Below are 22,796 nucleotides of genomic sequence, written 5' to 3'. Positions count from 1 at the left end.
AGGCGATCCGCCCGCCTCAGCCTCCCAAAGTGCTAAGATTACAGGTATGAGCCACTGCTCCCAGTCAAAATTGTCCAGGATAAAACAAACAAACAAAAAACTCCGTGCTTCCATCTTCTACATAAATTCTGAAAATAGAAGCTGTGGGAGACTGCAGATAATTAACTAGAAAGAAGTATCCAGCTTTCAAATAAACAATGTCAAGACCATAAACCTCATAAAAAATCAAAGGAGATTTTAAAACATTTCTTAGAGAATGAAGAGAGTAAATTTGAGGTTATGTTTATATAGTGCCCACATATCCATATGAAAAGTAATAATTAAGTCACTTATTTGTCATATTGTCTAACAAATATCAAATATCCATATGCAGCAAACTTCAAATTTGAGTAATTTTTCCCTTTTCATCCTGATGTTTGATGTTAGGTAGATAGAACATCCATGAAAGCTTTAAATGAATAATAACTTCGGGTTATTATGAGGAAAATTGCTTTATAAGATTTTTAAAATCTTTATCTTCTACCTTATGAAAATACATTTTAAAATTTCTCAATGGATACAGAGGAAAATAGTAAAGAATATGAACAAGCATTTCAAAAAAGAAGAATCACAAGTTGCCAAGTAAAAAAATAACAAGGAGCTGAGCTAAGGCACTGGCCTTGGGGAGAAGTATGAGGGTCTTTATTTGAGTGAGTTTTGAATGAAAAGTTGGTATTTGGTTAGATAAAATGGATGAGAGGAGTGCATCAAAGATGATGCTGAAGTTATTAGCTTGGGTGACCAAGGAAATGATAATGCCATTAACTTTGATAGGAATTATAGGTTAAGAAGAATCTGTGAGTTTGTCCTTCCTTCCTTCCTTCCTTCCTTCCTTCCTTCCTTCCTTCCTTCCTTCCTTCCTTCCTTCCTTCCTTCCTTCCTTCCTTCCTTCCTTCCTTCCTTCCTTCCTTCCTTCCTTCTTTCTCTCTTTCTTTCTGTCTTTCTTTCTTTCCTGAGACAGAGCCTTACTCTGTTGCTCAGGCTGGAGTGCAGTGGTGTGATCTTGGCTCACTGCAACCTCCGACTTCTGGGTTCAAGCGATTCTCCTGCCTTAGCCTCGCAAGTAGCTGAGACTACAGGTGCATGCCACCAGGCCTGGTTAATGTTTTTTGTATGTTTTTGTAGAGATGAGGTTTCACCAAGTAGGCCAGGCTGGTCCTGAACTCCTGGCCTCAAGCAATCCACCTGCCTCAGCCTCCCAAAGTGCTGGGATTACAGGCGTGAGCCACAGCGCTCAACTAAATTTGTTTTTTTTTTTATTCGCCAACACCCCACCCCCACCCCCGGCTCCGCCCATTGTTCACTGCAGCCTCAACCTCCCGGGCTCAAGCAATTCTCCCACCTCACTCTCCCAAGTACCTGGGACTACAGGTGCACACTTTATTTTTGTGAAGACTGTGTCTAACTGTGTAGCCCAGGCTGGTCTCAAACTCCTGGACTCAAGCAATCCTCCTGCCTCAGCCTCCCAAAGCACTGGATTACAGTTGAGAGCCACCATGACTAGCTGGTTTTTGATATGTACACTTTGAGTTCTATTTGGGACATCCAGACAAACCCATGTAGTAGGCAGTTGGAAAATTGTGTCTGGAGCTCAGGATAAGAGCAGGAGCTTGAGCAAATCCATTTAGGAGTAATGAACATATAGATCAATCCATTCTGTTTGTTTTAACCTGGCTTCACCTTCATAAACACTTGGTAGATGTTATAGCCTATTAAGAGAAAAGTGCCCCACAGCAAATAGTTGCTTTTTGTTAGCCATGTTCAAACTCAGAGAAATCCCTTTTTTATTTTTGGGCGTTCCTATTGGCAAATGGTCAGAAGTTCAATCTAGTCCTTTAGTCTTACTATCCAGAGATTTACAATTTCTTTGTTAAGGTAGCATTAAGCAAAATAATAATAATAACAATTTGTAAGTATTTGTTTCATTCTATCCGAAGAGATGGGGTACCTTGTGGTGGATGCTTCTACAAACCATTCTATTCCTGGCCCAAATTTGGGAGGGAGGAATGATTTGTGAATTGTCATGCGAGCGGTGAAATATCAGGAAAATCTTTCATTAAATTCAGAATTCTGTAAGACTAGATTCTAAGCACTGTAGTGTAGCTGTGCTGACTACATTACCAGTGTTTCTATTGTAGAATTTTAGCCATAGAAATCATTTAGTTCAAATTCACCCCTACCTCCCATAAATCATACAAATGTAGAAACTGAGACCCCATGAGTTTGTGACTTGACCAAGGTCCACAGTTAATGACAGAAACAGTACTAAACCTGAATTTTCTCCTCTGCTCTGTGGTTTAAACTTAGCAGAGGAAGGTTTCTATCAATCCCTAGGTTATGGACTCAGTATTTTTCTGAGCCATTGTTTTTCAGGAACAGACTTTCCCTTTTTTCTTCTACTTTGAATCTTATTAGAATCTTATTAGAAGTTCCCTCAATCTATTTTATTTGTCTAGCTCTCAAACAGTTAAAGGTTTATTTTAGAAAATAATAGCAATCCTGCTTTTCAGTGTTTATTTTTGACCACATTTCTAGACTTCTTTTCCTTTATGCTCTATTACATGCCTGAAGACCTGCAACCATTTTATTTATTTAGTCTTTGTATTTTTTCTAATAGCATGTTCTCATAAGTTTCTAGTTTTCTGTTCTTTGACAGGAAATTGCTCTTTCATCTGAGTCCCTATAATCATTGATTTTTTTTTCAGGTATGAGATTATATTCAGACAGCAGGTGGGAACTGAAGATATATTTTTAGGGTTGTCAAGAAAGGACTCCTCAACAAGTTGTTGCAGTGAACTAGTGGTAAGCCTTTCCTCCCCTTCTTCATTTTCTATATGACCGTTGTAGCTAAATTGACTGACTATTGTATACATAATATTGTAGGCAAGGTTGTAAACTCTTTAAAAATCGTGGTTGCCATGTTTCAGGTACTAGGGGAATAATGGGATAGACAGTTTAAAATTGTTAACCTGTACAAAATAAACTAAGTTTACACATTTGGATGAGATTTACAGATAAACGTAATAGAATCATATGACACAATGCACAATTTCTAATTTTATTGCTATTAAAACTTCCCAATTGGATTGGACTGGATTTTCTTTCATCCTAGTTCCGTCCCATGCATGCCAACGGATTGGTTATTAACTTCTGATGAATTGACAGGCAATCAGAATGAAATATCTCCTTCCCCGCATCTGTCTTATCTCTTATTTCTGTATTTCTTGTAATGACTAAGCTTACAACGTGGTTAAATCCCACAGAAAGGGATATTCTTAATTTTGGGATCTGACTTCTGATTAAAAACATTAAGAAAGACATCTAAAATGTTACTTTGCTTTCTTATCTGAATGACGCTACAGAATGTTGGAGAGCATCCTTTACCAGGTCACTGTTTCTGTATAACAGTTGTAGCAATACCAACAATATCAATGATACCACCTTACTTTTGCTTATTTCATCCTCATAATGACCTTGTTAAAAAATCTGGGCCTAATCTAGAATGCGGAATTTGATTCATTTTAGCAACATTAACAAGTAATTCTTGTGTTAAAAATTTATTTTTTGAGATCAGGAACTAACTTTGCTTCTATTTTTTTTCCTCCTTTCTTACAATACATTATAGAATACTGTGGTGCCCATGGGAGATGCGTAATATTTTTTCCTTAAGCAAATGATAAATAGAATTTCTCTTTTGCATGAATTTCAGGTTTTCTCTTATTAGCAAAATCTAAGACATTCAATTGAATCAAGTAACATAATGGGAATAGTGGCTTTAAGTACCTCAGGAGATTTTTCAAACTCTAATGAGTTAAGGTTTCAAGTAATCTTGAAGTAATTAGCTCCCAGGGTTTTACCAGTAATATTGAAATTCCTCTCTCTTAAATTATTGTTAAATTGTGTTTTTGATGTGTAGTGTTGGGGATTGCTCTAAATTCTGGAGGAATTCTAGGCCCTAAATAAATAAAACTGTTGCAAGCCTTACCGTTTCTCTCATGCAAAAATTGCCTCTAGTTTTAATAATAAAGGTATCCTGAATGAAGAATCTCAGAAACTAAATCATACCTCATAATAGAAATATATGGTTTATCTAAAACTCAGTAAGTGTATACAGAAGACTTGGTATTTCTCTCAAATGAATTTATAATCAACTGGGGAGACAAAACTAACAAAAATGAACTAATTTTATTATTAAGAATTAAACTCAGTGTAAACAATTATAAGTCTACTAGAAGTTCAGAAGATTGGGATAAGTCATGGACACCACTGAAAGGCAGCAGTAAATAACACATTTGTTGATGCTATGGTACTTTGTCACGTGTATACTGTTCCTTTTCTCTTTCTTTCCTTTATTTCCCTTTGTTTCTTCATTTATTAAATCTTTAAACACTTAGTGAAAGTTACTACATACCACAGACTATCCTAAGTACTAGAGATACAAAAATAAATGATAAACAATCAATTGTCCTCAAGGAATTTACAGTAAAGGAGATTGACACCTAATAAATCACTGTAGTTCAGTATGGTAAGTACATATTTAGAGGTATATACCATGAATAGAATGATGGTTACCAGAGACTGGGAAGGGTAGTGGGCAGTGGGGAGGTGGAAATGTGGGGATGGTTAATGGGCACAAAAATATAGTTAGATACAATAAATAAGATCTAGTATTTGATAGTACAACAAAAGGATAACAGTCAGCAATAATTTGTTGTACATTTTAGAATAACTGAGGGAGTACAATTGGAATGTTCATAACACAAAGAAATGGTGAATGGTTTAGGTGATAGAAACCCACCCCATTTACCCTGATGTAATTATTATACACTATATGCATGTATCAAAATATCTCATGCACCCCATAAATATATATTTCTATTATGTACCCATAAAAATTAAAGATAGAAAAATAAAGGCATATATCAGGTACATAGTGACATAAAGCAGGAAGGGATCAACTTCAAGTGGATAATATTTCTACAGTGGACAACATTCTAAGAAGGGCATTCCAAGCAGAGGTAAGAAAGAGCACATGGAAAGGTATCCAGGCATGAAATAGCATGGCATATTTGAGTAAGCAGAGAATATAACAAGAATAAAGAGTAAGTGTGGGTAATAATGGACTAATAACCTGACTCTCAAAAAAGATAAAAGCTTGTAGCTTTTCTTTGTAGCTTGAATGTTATCCTATAGGCATACTAATGACACCATCCACTATCATTGCTTATTCCACTGACAAGACTCAGAGTAAATAGGTTGTTGAGCCCACCTGAAGTATTTCTTGCTCAAATGTATATGCTTATCATTCTTGTTGATAATATGGTGTTTCCTTGAATCTAAGACATCATAAAATTGTAAATGCGCCATTTATTTAACAATAACAATGTTTCAGAGGAAAATAGGTATAATACCATATTACACCACCATTGATTGTGCGGTGCATCTCAATATCAGAAGCATTAAAATGTGGGGAAAATTGTACCTGAGAATTGCCTGAATATGTTATTTGAGTCCTGGACCTGGTCTATATGTAACAATCCAATCCAAAAACTTTAAGAAGAAAACCCTTACTTAAACCGAGTAAGGCAATAGGAGTACAATCTGTTTACGTACAAGAAGTGATTTAGGGTTTAAAAATTCACAAGGGCCATCCTTTCCTTTACCCTCCCCAGACTCCAAATAAGAAAGCGAGATTTATGAATGCTAAGTCAAAGCAACGGTCCTAAACAAAATTCTGCATTAGGAATGTCTTCAGCAAACCCTTCGAACCTCAAACCCAAAGAGCCCCATTATCCAAATACTCCCTGCCCTATTGTTATCCTCTGCAACTGCTTTATTCCTGAGTTTGTAGCCACCAAGTTTCCCTTGCGTTAATCTATATTTAGGTATTTTAGAGCTAGAGTTAGCCAGTGGTTTATAGGTTTGTTTTGTTTCTAGCTGTCAAGCTTTTTTTTTTTTCCAAATAAAATTCTATGAGTAAGCCCAGTGTAGTAAACATAAAAAGTACCACTGCCTTGTTTAAAAAGGTACTATCACCCATGAGGCAGCTCTTAGGAGAATGGCTGAGGCTCCTTGGAACACAGTTTGCAAGATGCTAATCTAATTTCTCATCCTGATTACAGTTGATAAACTAAGGTCAGGCTTACGAGGTTCCAAATACTCATATACATTAATGGAAAAATAATAGATCTAGAGGGCTTCTTTTTCCTAGGTGACATATATGCTTTTATTTAAACCCCACGAGTGGAAGGCCCTAGCTTATTTCATTTTGTTTTGGTTTTTAATTTTCTTTTTATCCTCGCTATATTCTCCATCCCTCTCCCTGAAGCTCTCACTGTGATGGGTGTGATATTATGTTGGTGCAAAAGTAATTGCAGTTTTGCTATTACTGACTACTGGTTATTGCTAGACTGACTGAAGTACTGGACCTCTTGGGTGCTAGTTGAGAGTATGGAAAAAGGAACTACAGGTATCAAAATATGTAGCAAGATACCCTAATTTTCCATAGGATTATTTGTGGCAGAAAATGGGATGGGTGTATTGGAAAAATAGGTCAGGAGATTCTCATTTTCACCCATGGTGCCAAAATCGGAAAATGAGTGGAGCTAAGGTTATTGGTATTCTGCCAAATTACGTATTGTTTGTTCTAGGAGAGGGGAAAGGCAGCTTGCTGTCAGCTTGATGCTCTTTGACCTAGAATTAACACATATTTTGATGTTTTACTTTGATAGATCTATACTGATAAGGGGACATTCTGATATGACCCAAGAAATAAGCCACTAAGCCTATTTTTTCCCCAACATCACCTCCTCCCTAGGATATGATCTTTCCCCCATCTTTAAATCTCACTGAGAATAGGATGAGAGTCAAGGATGGGATAGAAGTCAGTCACCATCTGGCAGACAGACACAACCAGCAGTCACATGTTTATCACACATATTTATCTCAGAAAGTGCTATCAATCATTTTGAGCAAAGTATTTGCTCATCCTCTAAGAAGTCACTTGCTTCCTGAATGGTCTGCTCTTCAAATCCTGATTGCTTTCTTAAGGTTAAAACAGTTACATTTGTTTAGTTTTTGTTTGTTTGTTTGGTTGGTTGGTTGGTTTTTTTTGGACAGAGGCTCACTCCATTGCCGAGGCTGGAGTGCAGCCTTAGCTCACTGTAGCCTCTGCCTCCCAAATTCAAACCATTCTCCTGCCTCAGCCTCCTGAGTAGCTGGGATTCCAGGCATGCACCACCAAGCCCGGCTAATTTTTGTATTTTTTAGTAGAGATGGGGTTTCACCATGTTGGCCAGGCTGGTCTCAAACTCCTGACCTCAGGTGATCGGCCTGTCTCAGCCTCCCAAAGTGCTGGGATTATAGGCGTGAGGCACCATGCCTGGCCTGTATTTGTTTACTTTTAATGAAGAAAAAATGGATTTGGCTGCTTGATAATGAAACAGATTTTGTTTTCCATTCTATTCCATTCTAGAGGATGGACCTAGTTTTGTTTGTTTGTTTTTTGTTTTTTTTTTTTTTGGTAGGCTTCCTGATTGTGTTAACCTTGTTTGATTGGTTGTATACCAGATCATGTGGCAGAGGGAAGGATATTTGATCTGTAATATGATTCCTTATTATCAGTTCGAGGCAGCACAGTAAACCTTCAATTAAATTTCTAATAGTTGTCTCAGTAATATATTCATAATATATACATTTATAGTTAATGTCATAACACTCCTTCATAATGATGGTGGTTGTGGGACATGGTAACAAATACTTCCTTAAAAGCTAATCTAGTCATATAGACAGTATATTTCTGATTATGAAAGTAATATATATGTAAAATTTTAAGCAATACCAAAATTAGTAGAGTTGATGATAAAAGTTCCCCATAGTGAGATGGAGAAAAATTGAGAGAGAGTGTGTGTATATTTGAGATAGGCTATGGTCAAGGATGGAATAAAGGTAAAGGGTGTCATATATATATTACCTGATATATGTATCAGTAATTTTACATTTTGATGATGTCATTTTGAGATTTCATCAAAATATCTGAATCACATGGTCTGGAATCCTTAAGCTGGACCTGGCAGAAACTCCTGATTCCATGCAAGCAGATTCACAGATTGACCTTGGAAATTACCAATACTTGAGGGATGAACAAAGCTAGAGGAACTGAGACGGATACTCAGAGATGGGAGGGAAACCATAATAGTATTGGTTGCTGTCAACCATGATTAGGATGTAGAAGGAACTTTGAGATTTGTCAATTAAGAAGTCTTTGGTGATCTTTGGAAGAGAGCAGCTTCAGTGGCATGGTCAACACTAGATTGAAGAAAGCTGAGAAGAGAAGAGGAAGTGAGGAAGAGAAGCCAGCAAATAAGATTGTTCTTTGAGGAAGTTCAGCGGTGAAGAGGAGGAGAACGAGGAAATGATTATTAAGAAGGAGGCAAGATTTAGGGGAGTTTTTTTTAAGATAGGAGAGATTTATGTATGCATTTCAGCTGATGACAAGAATCCATGCATTCATCCATGTAATATTTATTTAGTTCCTACTGTGTGTCACTAGAGCTAATGAACAAACAGTGAAAAAAAAAAAAGAAGTAGTCATGGTATGGGCCCCTCGGTGGAGGCATTTTTGGTTGTCACAGTGATTACAGAATTTTTTGTTTTTTTGAGATAAGGTCTTGCTCTGTCACCCAGGCTGGAATGTAGTGGCTTGATCTCAGTTCACTGCAGCCTCGACCTCCTGGGTTCAAGCCATCCTCCCACTTCAACCTCTCTGGTAGCTAGGACTACAGGCATGCGCCACAATGCCCTGCCAATTTTTGTTTTTTATTTTTTGTAGAGACAGGGTCTCATTATGTTGCCCAAACTGATCTCAAACTCCTGGGCTCAAGCAATTCTCTCACCTCGGCCTCCCAAAGTGCTGGTATTACAGGCATGGGCCACCATGCCCAGCTGATTGCAGGATATTATTGTCATTTAGTATTCAGGGCCAGGGTTGCCTTAAATCTTGCAATAAGAGATATAGTCCTCAAGAATGAAGAATTGTCCTACACAAAATGCCCATATTGCTTTCCTCTAGTTTAAAAACACTGCTTAGATAAAGAGGGATTGAAGATATGAGGGTGCTGCTACTCAGCAGCATTCCACCCTGTTGACTACTCTCTTTTTGTTTTTTTGTTTTGTTTTGGTTTTGTTTTGTTTGTTTGTTTGTTTGTTTGTTTGTTTTTTGGAGACAGAGTTCCGCTCTGTCACTCAGGCTGGAGTATAGTGATGTTATCTTGGCTCACTGCAAACTCCGCCTTCTGGGTTCAGGCTGTTCTGCCTCAACCTGAGTAGCTAGGACAACAGGCACACGCCACTACACCTGGCTAATTTTCGTATTTTTAGTAGAGACAGGGTTCCCAGGCTGATCTTGAACTCCTGGTCTCAAGTGATCTGCCTGCCTCGGCCTTTCAAAGTGTTGAGATTACAGGCGTGAGCCACTGCACCTGGCCTGCTCTCTCCTTGAAACACAGTTTTCTCTTTACTTTAGTGACCCCATTCTCACTAAGGAGTGAGGAAAGACTTCACTCTTTTCTTCCAAAATCACTAGGCATTCCTCCTCACTTTCGCTCCCAAATCACTGGCTCTTCCTATTCTGCCTTAAGTTCTCTGGAGATTTGACCTATGTCTTTTTTTTTCCTCTACCTATTCTCTTTTCACCTAGTCTCATAGCTTTAAATATCATTTATCTCTATAGTTCTGAACACTTCCATGAGCTTTGGATTCATATAACTATTTACTTGGCCTCTCTTACTTGTTTAATAGACAACTCAAACCTAACATGTCTAAAACAGAACTCTTAATTGTCTTCTATAAACCTTTTTCTCATTCATCTTCTTTGTGGCAATAATATTCACCCAGTTGTTCAAGCTAAAAACCTAAATCATCCATCATTCCTCTTTCCTTTATACCTCATGTCTAATCCATCAGCAAGTATTACTGGGCTGTACCTTCAAAATATATTATAAATCCATCTAATTTTCATTACCACTGCAATTGCTATCATGTTACTAACCATCATCATCTCTATCTGGACCATTATGAGTCTCTAATGACATTATCTCCCTGCTTTGACTCTTCATTCCCTATAGCCTTTCCACGCAGAGTGTAAGAGATTCTTTTTAAAAGTAAATAAGGGCCGGGCGCAGTGGCTCACGCCTGTAATCCCAGCACTTTGGGAGGCCAAGGTGGGTGGATCACCTGAGATCAGGAGTTCGAGACCAGCCTGGCCAACATGGCAAAACCCTGTCTCTACTAAAAATACAAAAATTAGCCGAGCGTGGTTGTGCACTTCTGTAGTCTCAGCTACTTGGGAAGTTGAGGCAGGAGAATTGTTTGAAACTGGGAGGCCGACGGTTGCAGTGAGCCGATATCATGCCATTGCACTCCACCCTGGGTGACAGAGTGAGACTCCATCTCAAAAAAAGTAAATCAGACCATATCACCTCTTTGCTTACAGCCCTCAATGGTTTCCTGTTGCGCTCATAGAAGAAAATCCAAACTCCTTATCTTAAAAGTAGGGAAGGGCCCTGTGTGATCTGACCCTTACCTACTTTTACTGTTTCATCCAATGTGACACTTTCTTCCTTGTTTGCTATGTTTTGCTTATCCTGGCCTTCTTTTTGATCCGTCAATATGCCGAGTTATTTCCCAATTCCTTGTTATTCATTCCACCTGGGTATTCCACCTAGTCCCTCAGATAATGAAATTTTACTTCTTCCTTTCCAACCATTTTAACCTATTTCTTGTTTAATTGCATGTTAGTACCTCCAGAACTATATCATGTAATAATAGTGAATACTGAACTTTATTTCTTATTTCTCACTTTAAATTTTTAAAAATTAAAAAAATATGGGTAAGTAATAGAGATACACTACTCAGCCATAAAAAAAGAGATCCTGTCATTTGAAATAACATGGATGGAACTGGAGATCATTATGTTACGTGAAATAAGCCAGGCACAGAAAGACAAACATCACACTTTCTCACTTATTTGTGGGATCTGAAAATCAAAACAATTGAACTCATGGACATAGAGAGTAGAAGGATGGTTACCAGAGGCTGGGAGGGGTCATTGAGGAAGGGGAGGTGTGGGGTTGGTTAATGGGAACAAAAATATGAATTTCTCACTTTAATTGGAATGGTTCTAGTGTTTCTTCATTTAGTTAGATACTGACTTTTGGGTTATGTGTTAAGGATCTGTTCATCTATTCTGATTTTAAGAGTTCTAAGCAAGAATAGATGATGAATTTAATCAAATGCCTTTTTACCATTTGTGAAGATCATATGATTTTTTAGTTTTTATCTATTGGTAAATTATATTAGCACATTTCTTAATATGGAACCATCCTTGCATTCATTCATTCATTTACTCAACAAATATTTGTTGAGTGCCTATGATTTGCTACCAAGTATTTTATAAAAACTCTCATGAACAACGATAAGCTATAGGAAAATGAAGAAAAAAATTAAAGGTGATGGGTCTCTGTTTTGAAATTATAAAAATATTTACCTCTGACGTATAAAAATGTAGAGGTATGTATTGTCCAAATTTAGGGCAAAAAAACAGTAGGTCATCTTTTTAAATTGATGGGTAAATTTTTCTTTTCTTTTTTTTTTTTTTTTTTTTTTTTTTTTTGAGACAAGGTCTAACTCTGTTGCCCAGGCTAGGGTACAGTGGTGCAATCTTGGCTCACTGCAACTTCCACCTCCTGGGTTCCAGCAATTCTCCCACCTCAGCTTCCTGAGTAGCTGGGATTACAGGTGCACGCCACCATACCTGGCTAATTTTTGTATTTTTTCTAGAGATGTGGTTTCACCATGTTGGTCAGACTGGTCTCAAACTCCTGACATGAAGTGATCCACCCACCTTGGCCTCCCAAAGTGCCAGGATTACAAACGTAAGCCACTGTGTCTGGCCAGATGGATAAATTTTGATAATGCTACCATTTTGAAACAGTCCAGTACTATATTACCATACCTGTCATTTAAAAAATAGTTCACAGATGCATGACTCCTCTCCCATCACAGGAGTCGAGTCGTCAGAGGCCTCTTATGGCTTTCCACAACTTATTGTCCCATATTTTTATGGCCAGTTTATGCAGGCACCCCATAAGCCTTTTTCCCAACATATTACCATACCTGTCTTTTAAAAAATAGTTCATAGATGCATTACTCCTCTCCCATCACAGGAGTCAAGAGGTACTGTTCTAAGTATAGAGGATAGCAAACAAAACATAAACATCACTGCCTTCACAGAGCTTACCTTATTGTGGAAGAGATAAATAAAATAAACACATAAATTGTATTGTATATTAGAAGGTTAAAATGCTCTGAAGAGAAAAAGAGGAGGAAGTGACAGGGCATACTAGAGTTGGTGGTGGCTGAAATTTTTAATAGTGTGGTCACGAAAGCCTTCACTAAGAAGGCAATATTTGAGTGAACACCTGAAAGAGATGAGGAAGTGAGGTTCCAATGTTAGAAAGGTTTTTTTTTCCTTTGAGACAGTCTTGCTCTGTCACCCAGGCTGGAGTGCAGTGGTGTGATCTTGGCTCACTGCAACCTTGACCTCCTGGACTCAAGTGATCCTCCCACCCCAGCCTCCCAAGCAACTGGGAGTACAGGCGTGCACCACCATGCCCAGTTACTTTTTATATTTTTTGTAGAGATGGGTTTTTGCCATGTTGCCCAGGCTGGTCTTGAACTCCTGAGCTCAAGTGATCTGCCCATCTCAGCCTCCCAAAGTGCTGGGATTATAGGTGTGCACACCACACCCAGACTAGAAAGGTTAATCTAAGTGTATATTTAAAATGTCAAGATTTAAGACAGGAGGTAATCTTAGAAATATCAGTAAAGAACAAGTAACTATTCTTAGAGAAATCAGGGGAATTGTCCCAGGAATTAGTAAACGATTCCAAGTAATAGGTGGTATAGCGTAAGAACATGAGTTTTTACGTTGTATATATTTTAGGTGTAAAACATGATGTTTTGATATACATATTCTCAGTAAAGTGATTACTACAGTCAAGCTAAGTAATATATTTATCATCTCAGGTAGCATCTTTTGTGTATGTGGGGGTAAGAGCACCTAAAATCTACTCTTTTAGAAGATTTCCACTACTTGGTATAATATTAACTATAGTCCTCATGCTATCCCTTAGAGCTCTAGATTTATTCATCCTAAATAACCCAAGTTTCCATCCTTTGACCTGCATCTCTTCATCTCCCACCCCACCTCTAGCAACCACCATTCTTCTATTTCTATGTATTAGATATTTTTTAGGTTCCACATTTAAGAGAGATCATGCAGTATTTTTCTTTCAGTGTCTGGCATTTTTCACTTAGCATGATGGAGGACATGAGATTTTTTTTTAACTGGAAGTAAGGGACAGGCCCAGTGTTATAAAGGAAATGGGAGGAAAAAATGAAAACAGGCACCAACTGAGAAGACTATAGGGGAAGCAGTGTAGTCGGGGAGATCCAGATTTCAGTTAGATTAAGAAGTTGAGAATATTCAAAGAGGCTTAAGAGATAAGGGATGATGTACTATGTATTCCAGAGGAATAAGTGGCTGGGCATGGTGACTTACACTTGTAATCCCAGCACTTTGGGAGGCCGAGATGGGAGGATCACTTGAGCCCAGGAATTTGAGACCAGCCCGAGCAACATAACAAGACCCCATCTCTACAAAAAATAAAATAAAATAAAATAGCCAGGTGTGGTGGTGCACACCTGTGGTCCCAGACACTCAGGACGCTGAGTCAGAAGAACTGCTTGAGCCCAGGAGGTCGAGGCTGCAGTGATCCATGATCACACCACTGCACTCCAGCTTGGGTGACAGAGTGAGAACCTGTCTCAAAAATAAATAAATAATTTTTAAAAAGTAACAGAAGCAGAATTTAAATGTAAGTTTGATTTCAAAGGTTAAGTTCCCAAAAGGTTAAAAGTTTCCCAATGAATTTTTAAAGTTTTCCTTAGTTTACCTATTAAAATAACTTATTCTTTAAAACAAATTCAATTTGCACCCTGTGTAAAGAAAGGAACATCAATCCCTTTAAATTGTTTGGTCAGTGACATCATCCTACATTTACTAATGTTTAACAAGTTAGGTCTTGAGCGCAATCAGTTAGAGGTCAATTAATATCCATGTCTATATTCCAGGTATTTGTTTAAAGTATTGCTGAAGAAATCTCATGCATGTGTCAGGAGTTGTTTTTCTGTTAAGATTCCTCATTGAGTCTTCTGTCTTGCAAGATATTAATGTGTGCGATTCCACCTAATTTGTCCCTTCTCTTGTCTCTTCTCTGAACCACTGTAGTATATAATTTTAATTTCCTTAAGAAGAAAAATTAGTGAGTTGTTTCTGAATTGCCCTTCACTAGAACAGCAAATGATTTTAAGAACCACTTTAAAGTTCTACCCAGAAATTGTATTTAAATTTTGCATGTCATAATTTTTTCCTTTCTCAATTGGCATTTTAACCCTGGAAAAATAATATTTTGCCATGAAAATTCTAAACATTTCAGACTAAAGAAACAAATATTTGTATCTCTTCTTTGAGGTGACATAAGTTAACATGTGACGTTAAAGAAGATCTCAATTTGACCATCAGACCTGAGTATTATGTAAAAGTGGGTGGAACTTTCTTTGTTGAATGGAATGCTTATTTACTTTGAGGCAGAGCATCTATAACTACCCCCTGAGAACCACACGTCTCTCACTTGCAGCATCTCTGATTATGAAGATCCGAATTTTCAAAATATAAATTAGGAGGCAGTTTTTTTTTTGAGTGAAAATGTTAACCATAGTATTTAGATAGTAGCACCTGTAGAGCTCTATTTACAAATCTTTGTTTATATACAGATTTAATAAAGTAAAATATAACTCACAAACATGTATTGCTCTAAACACATTATATTGCAAAAACACAATTGCCTACTTTAAGCTTCTTACAAGAAATCTCAATTTGTCGCATTATTTATTTATTATGTATTTTCCTCATAACTTACTGCTTTCCCTCTGGCCATTCGAGCCATGAATTCACCAGATGTCCAATATTTCAAGTCTTCTATCTCATTTTAGAGAAAATGTCATAATTTACCTGAACCTTAGGCTGCATATTTTCATTTCTTTGTTTATGGAAACCATATGCCACGCTATCCTATATATAGACATCAACTTCCATCAAAAAGAGAAAGCATGTAGAGTAAGAGATAGACTTTGTGTTGTGGTAAAAATACATATAGTATAAAATTTACCATTAGTGACATTTAGTATATTCACGATGTTGTGCAACCATCACCAGTATCTAATTCCAGAACATTTTCATCAACCCTAAAGGAAACGCCATACCCATTAAGCAGTTACTCCCCTCTTCTCCATTTCCCCAGCCCCTAGCAACCACCAATCTCCTTTCTGCCTGTATAGATTTGCCTATTGTGGGCCGGGTGCGGTGGCTCACGCCTGTAATTCCAGCACTTTGGGAGGCTGAGGAGAGCAGATCACAAGGTCAGGAGACCGATACCATCCTGGCTAACACGGGGAAACCCCATCTCTACTAAAAATACAAAAAATTAGCTGGGTGTGGTGGCACGCATCTGTAGTCCCAGCTACTCGGGAGGCTGAGGCAGGAGAATCGCTTGAACCCGGGAGGCAGAGGCTGCAGTGAGCCGAGATCGCCCTATGCACTCCAGCCTGGCAACATAGTGAGACTGCGTCTCCCACAAACAAAACAAAACAAAGATTTGCCTATTGTGGACATTTCATATAAATAGAATCCTATAATATGTGACATTTTGTCCCTGGTTTCTTTCACTTAGCATAATGTTTTCAGGATTCATCCATATAACAGTACTTTATTCCTTTATATGGATGAATAATATTCCATTGTATGGATACAACACATTTTGTTTTGCTATTCATCAGTCGATGCACATTTGGGTTGCTTACACCTTTTGACTATTATGAATAGGGCTCCTATAAGCAAAACCATTATGTACATGTTTTTGTTTGAAAACCTGTTTTCAGTGTTCTTGGGTATATACCCAGAAGCGGAATTGCTGGGCCAAGTGGTAATTGAGATGAGACATTTAAAATGAAATCTTACTAAACCATTAAGTTGTCCTTTTGGGGAGGTGGGAGTCATATTGTTATTTCTCTTTTGTTTTGATAACACCTGAACTCCCACACCTCCCTAGAAAATGTGGTATGGAAATTTATAACAGAAGACTATAAGACGGCATCACCAACTCATACCCAACATGAGAACTAAACATTTTTTTATACAAATTGCCAACTGATATAAAGGCAGTTGAAGGTCCCCAACTCTAACAGGTGTACTGCTATGTACCTTCAGAAAATGAAGGTTACAGTCAAGTAACCAAAGTGTTTCTGTATAGCTTTGGAGCCAGAAACCTTAGTCAGATTACGGGAGGTTGCCCTTGGACCACTCACTAAATTTCTCTGTTGTAATTTCTCCATCTGTAAAATGGAGATAATAATCTCTGCTGCTCAAGATTGACATAAAGATAGGGCATAGCCTGGCACATAGTTGACAGTAAATATTAGTCTCTTTTCCCCATATATTCTTATATTCTTCAAAATAATTGTTCTCCAAGATAACAGCATTTTTCTTCTCATTTTCTCTTTCAGGCTAAAATTAAACTGCCAAATACAAACCCTTCTGATATTCAAATTGATATCCAGGAAACAATCCTTGACCTTCGTACTCCTCAGAAGTGAGTAAAACTTAGAACTGGAATAGTGTATTATAATATTAATGAGTCTTCAGTCAATATTATCTTTTAAAATGTACATTTTGTATCACCCCTAAAGTCTGAAGAAAAGTGGAAAATTTTGTTAATCATTCAGATGTTTGATCTACATTAATATAAATATGTTTGGAAATACTTGGGCTTTTTTCTACTTTGCATCCATACATTTGGAGTGGGTTAATACTATCAAAACACAATTCTTGACACCCAGATACAGTTTATCTATCAGAAAAAATAACTAGAAATGAAAACGCCATTAAGTTGTAAGTCTTATATGTGGTTTTTGTACATTGATTACATAAGGGAAGCAATACCTTTAAACATTTTTCATTTTGTGGGGCTCTAAGGTTAAATTTGATTGTTTTCATATAAATCAACAAAAACATCTTGCCATCAATTACTATCTAAATACCTCACTGCTTTGTGCACATCTTATCTGGATATAAAGCAGTGAGCACATATTGGTTCACTGCAGTGGTCCTAACTCTGTAACTCATGAACATTTCAAACTGGATTTGGGAGGCAGGCGGTTGCTGGCACGTTTTCTTCCTTCCATTATCAGTACCTATAATTCTCCTTTGTTGAGCTTAGAACTTCAAGAAAATGACAAGGAGATCCCTCCTACAAAAGATTCCTATGTGTAAACAACCCAATATGCATATGTAGCTTAATCTTGGCTTCTGTAGTAAATGCATTTAACCCAAAATGGTCTACATATAAATATATATCAAATATTTTCTCATTATTTACATCATTTTGAAAATGTATCCTCACAGAACAATCATCTCATGTTATAAAAATTATATTCACTATTTCTGCTGTTTACTTCAAGGAGTATTGTACCCTTTTTGTTGCACTTTATACACGAATTTACTCTTCCACATAACCTTTACAAGGAAAATTGGTTAAATGAACATTCAATCTTCCATGATATTTGCAAGCTTGTTAAGAGCACACACATGTCTACACACCATGGAGTTAATTTCTGTCTCCCTAGCAGTTCTCACTGTCCGTGAGACTTTCATTTAGTGGGTTTTGATAGATATCTGTAATGACAGCAATGCCATAGCAGCTACCTAAAGATTGATGGAGACAGCAGAAATAGTGAATACAATTTTTATAACATGAGATGATTGTTCTGTGAGGATACATTTTGGGTTAGATGTACTTTTCCACATAGAACATGGGCTACACTAGGTCCTTTGGATCATAGTGTACTTATATATTAAATGTGCAGTGCAGAGAGGTACCATCTCTTAAGAAAACCTGCTTAACTAAGATAGAAGACAGAAGATAGAATTAAGGTTTTTAATCATGTTTCCTGAATACTTGAGAATCCTTTAGAGCCATACTTTTCTCTGAAATTGCATTATCAGGAATGTGTCTTGTTTTCGAGTTTATTGATATTCACACCTACTTTCTTTAGTTTCTAACTTTGACATCATATAACGCTATGTTTATCCAATCTGAGAAAGATTTGAGAGGACATTCTGTTCTTGTTATCTATAAGGCAGAAACAAGCGAATTTATTTTAACTGAATTGACCAGTGATTTCTGTCAAACAATAGTCAATTGCATTCAAATTATCAGTAAAACCCAGGTATTTAGCATTATATAACCAAAATAAATAAAGCAGTTTACCAAATTCTTCACTTTTTTTAACTGGTTGTTTTGGCATGTTTACTCCCAACATGGAGTAAATGGAGAGGAGGAAAGATGGGGAAAATTGGATAATTTACCATGATCTCTTAAGTCTTCATATGAGATTTCATTATTTTTCTAAGTGAATTCTAAGAATTTCATAAATGAATCCCTTGAATGTGATAATAAAAACACATTCTAAAGACAAATGTAAGCTAATTTTTGGTTGAGTGTTACTTTAGATTACTCACACATTTGCTGTGCTCCTTTAGTTCAGATTGGGAGTTGACTGATTTTCAAAGACTGATACCTAAAAAAGAAGTTTTCTAAATGAAATAATTGACTTGCAGCTCAGTAGATATTTCTGCACTTTCTTTGAAAATAGTTATGTCTCTTTCAGTAAACCTTAAAAAGGTTTTTAACCCAGATATGTAAGTCAAATAATTTTGTTAATTATATAAGATAAAAATTTCATTATGCGAATATGCTGGAAACCAGGATGTCCTTTGCTTAAATCTCTTGTGAGCAACATCAACTTAAACTCTCTAATATAAATATAAGCATGTAAGTCTCTAAACTTGAGTTCACTGTAGAGATATTTTTTGTATTTATATTCATGTATTATTGTTGCATTTAATTTCTAATGAAAATTAACAATGGATGAACCTTTGATCACTGCCTAGACTATAACTTCTGAAAATGCAAATACATTGTCAATGTAAAAGTAGAGGTATTGGGTTTAAATGTTTGTTCATATCTTATAGTACTAATCTATGGTAATTATTCAAATGTTATTTTGTGGTGACCTGAATACTTGCTTCATTTATTTACTCATTCATTCATTTATTTATTCACTCAACATTTATAAAGTCTTCCACTAGACACTAAGGGAGCGCCGAGATAAGATACATTTCTGTCCTTCAATGAATTGTACATGGATAAGTATTTGGAGAATTTTTATTTTGTTTAAATATAAATCTCAGTACAGACAATAAGACAATAAAACAGGCGACGAAAATATTTCCCTTCTCCTAAGAGCCTAAATCAGTTGTACAGTTCTATTGTTCAACATTTTATTATGTGAAGCCATACTACTTAGAACTAGACAGAAATGCAGGCATAGATGGATCATTCCAATGGCCACTAACTGTCTCTTTTGAATTTATTTCTGTCTGGACAGAGAAGTGCACATTATCATTGGAACTCCTTCTTCAGCTGATTTATAGTTGTATTTTCGTGCAATGAAGCTACAATACTAAGCTTTGCTTTCTTTTAAAAGTGAATATATTATCATTTATAGAATAAAGTATAAAGGAAATCTAAGTCTAGCACAACCTATATTGTAAACAGCTTTAAAGGATGGACTCTAAACGGTTTTTGCACTCACTTTTTTTTTCTGAGATGCCAAATATTACAGTCTACATTAAAATGCATTGCCACTTAATGGCAACGTGTTCAGGTGAAGTGTTTCTCCTACCCCACATGGAATGGAGCAAGAGTCACAGAAAATTTATCCTTCAGGTTCCATAAATGTGTAATAAATACTTTTAATGAACCCAGTCTTCTGAACTTAGGTTTTTGCAAAGGAATAAAGAAGGAATTGATTTTCAAGCGTTTTGTTTTCAAATACAAACTAGTTCTCAATTCAAGAACCCAGTAAGTGCCCCTAAAAATACCATATTCCTTTACTTATTTGGATATTATACCTTCTAAAAGAGTATCCTGTCCACCTTTTATAGAGATACTCAGACCTTCTCTACTGAAAATGCGAGGTAGCAAGTGTTTCATGCATTTAATTTTCTTCCAAAACCAGCATGTGCTGACCCTATGCATAATTTAGATTCATGCCAATACGGCAGAATTATGGATGTCTCATCCCAGCAATGTATCTAAAGCATAAAACTATCCAGCAGCTGAACCATAAACCACAAAATAAACCTAGCAATCTATCACAGGGAAGTTTTGTCAATGTGTAGTAGAAAGAATCAGAAGTAAGGAGAGAGAAGCACTTTCATTGACTTGGTATTGAAATCATTCCCAGCCTCAGTTTCAAAAACTACACCCATGGTAGAGACTCTGCTTAAATCTATGTTAGCAGAAATGTTATAGAGCCATTCCAGTTTTCAAATTTGTATCCGTTGGCCACATTCCATCTATACATAAGTATGAGTGGCAACAGATCTGTCCAGCAAACGTAAAACTAGCATAGTTCTATTTCTATGCCTGTAAACATAGCCTGAGACTATGTAAAATGAGGTCAATTCAGAGAAAAATAGGGGAGCCAAAACAACTGCTCGGATTTTTAAGTCCAAAAAAACCGGTATACTATTTGCATTATTTAGGCATATTTTTGATCCAATATTAACACTATCTAAATATTGGGGGGGGGGGTTGGTTTCTAACATTCTAGTGGCATATGTTGTTTGTGATTGTCTTATTGAAAGTGATACATCATTTTAGGAAGCTAAGGTTTTATTTTGTTGTTGGTTTTTTTAGGAAGCTTTTGATAACTCTTCCTGAGCTGGTGGAATGTGCCAGTGCCAAGGCATTCTATATCCCAGAGACTGAAACTCTTGAAATCACCATGACTATGAAAAGAGACTTAGATATTGCTAATTTCTTCTGAAACTGCATGAAAAAGATAAAAAGTGGTAAAATGGCATTGGTAACAATTAAAAAACTTTGGAAAAAAATAATTGTTTTCTATATTCTCTTTATTATTCTGACATATTTTGGAAAGGGACAAAATTCAATTCTAGTGATATTGTGACCATTTACAGTAATTTCAACTACTCTGTTAGGAAATATATTTCCTTGGCCAGGTGCAGTGACTCATGCCTGTAATCCCAGCACTTTGGGAGACCGAGGCAGGCAGATCACTTGAGGTCAGGAGTTCGAGACCAGCCTGGTCAACATGGTGAAACGCCTTCTCTAATAAAAATACGAAAATTAGCTGGGCGTGGTGACAGGTGCCTCTAATCCCAGCTACTCCATCTCAAAAAGCAAGCAAAAAAAAAAGGAAATATGTTTTCTCATATAAATAAACTATTCCATTTTTATAGTGATAGCTGAGTAGAATATTTACAGGTTTAAAAAGTTAGAATATTTCATGGTCAATTACATAATTGAAATATGATCATGAAATGGTTGGTCCACTTATTTCAGTAGTCTGAAAAACGTATGCTAATTATTTACACTTACGCCGTGATACAATCAGTTGCATAGCAATTGGTCATTATTATTACCAGAGAAGTTTATTTGGTTGCTTTTTCATTGATTTGATCAAATGATTTACAGTGTTCTCTGTTTAGGCTCTCACTATTGTTCTGGAATATGCAGGTAATAAATAGTTTGATGTACTGTACTATCAACATATTTACTTGAGTAAGGAACACTTTTGAGCATACAGTATTATAGTTGGCTTCTTCAGTTGTGCTTTTAATGCTTGGATATAGTTAGGTTAAAAACATTTTTTATATGCACTAATAATTGTTAGCATTGACTTTTTGGGTACTGTGTTTATATGTAGTCAATTGAAATCCTTGACTTTAAAATAAATATAAAGAAAAGTGTGGCACATTTACAAATTCTGTTTGCTCCCATTTCCTATCTTTCTTCTTAAATAGACATATCTATTTTAGGAATTGTCTCAATGTCCTCTTCTTCTTCTATACTGTACTGTTTATTTCAGAATTATTTATGAATAAATTATAAAGTTTGTGTGACTTTGCTTCATACATTATTGTAGAACTGTGGACTTACCAAGGAGTAAATTTTGAAAAGATGAACAATGAAAAGATGTTCATCACTTCTATATGAACTATTAAGGGAATAAATACTCTAGCAGATATTTTCTAGAGTTAATTATATATGTACAACTACCAAGCATCTAGTTTGTGACTAGATGAAATGATGAAATAGAAGGAAAAGACTGAGATTTTGGGAAAAAAAATGGTTGTGTTAGAACACTAAGCTCTTACAGAGAATTTGACATTTAAGCTACCAACACGACTTTCTTCTGTGGGGGCAAAAGTTGAGGGTGGGATTAACTGAAATAAGCTAGTGTTTGTGAATTTAGGTCCATGATGTTGCAGGACCTAAAAAGCGTCCTACTTTGCTTTTTTAGCATCTTTTTAAAAGGCTATATTTTAAGAATTTAAGCTGATGTCCTAAATTTAAGCTATGGGGCAAGTCTAAGCAGTAACTGTATTAGTCAGGGGTCTCCAGAAAGACAGAATCAATAGGATAGAGAGAGATATATGGAAGGGAATTTATTAGAGGGATTGGCTTACCCAGTTATGGAGGCTGAGA

The 22,796-nt window shown here is 36.4% G+C and overlaps 1 protein-coding gene across 2 annotated transcripts in view; it reads left to right on the top strand.

Annotated features, from left to right (window-relative positions):
* PIH1D3 (PIH1 domain containing 3) overlaps nt 1-22,068 on the top strand; it is a 37,406-nt gene extending 15,338 nt beyond the window's left edge. For both annotated transcript variants that reach the window (XM_011970444.1, XM_011970445.1), the window contains 3 exons: nt 2,745-2,841; nt 16,723-16,808; nt 20,982-22,068. In XM_011970444.1, coding sequence (XP_011825834.1) covers nt 2,745-2,841; nt 16,723-16,808; nt 20,982-21,111 — 313 coding nt within the window. In that variant the 3' untranslated portion in view covers nt 21,112-22,068. The remainder of the gene's footprint in view (nt 1-2,744; nt 2,842-16,722; nt 16,809-20,981) is intronic.
* The last annotated feature ends 728 nt before the right edge of the window (nt 22,069-22,796 follow it).

The sequence above is a fragment of the Mandrillus leucophaeus genome, unplaced genomic scaffold, assembly GCF_000951045.1.
Source record: "Mandrillus leucophaeus isolate KB7577 unplaced genomic scaffold, Mleu.le_1.0 Scaffold949, whole genome shotgun sequence".
Taxonomy (NCBI): domain Eukaryota; kingdom Metazoa; phylum Chordata; class Mammalia; order Primates; family Cercopithecidae; genus Mandrillus; species Mandrillus leucophaeus.
This window is presented reverse-complemented; position numbering and strand designations above follow the sequence as displayed.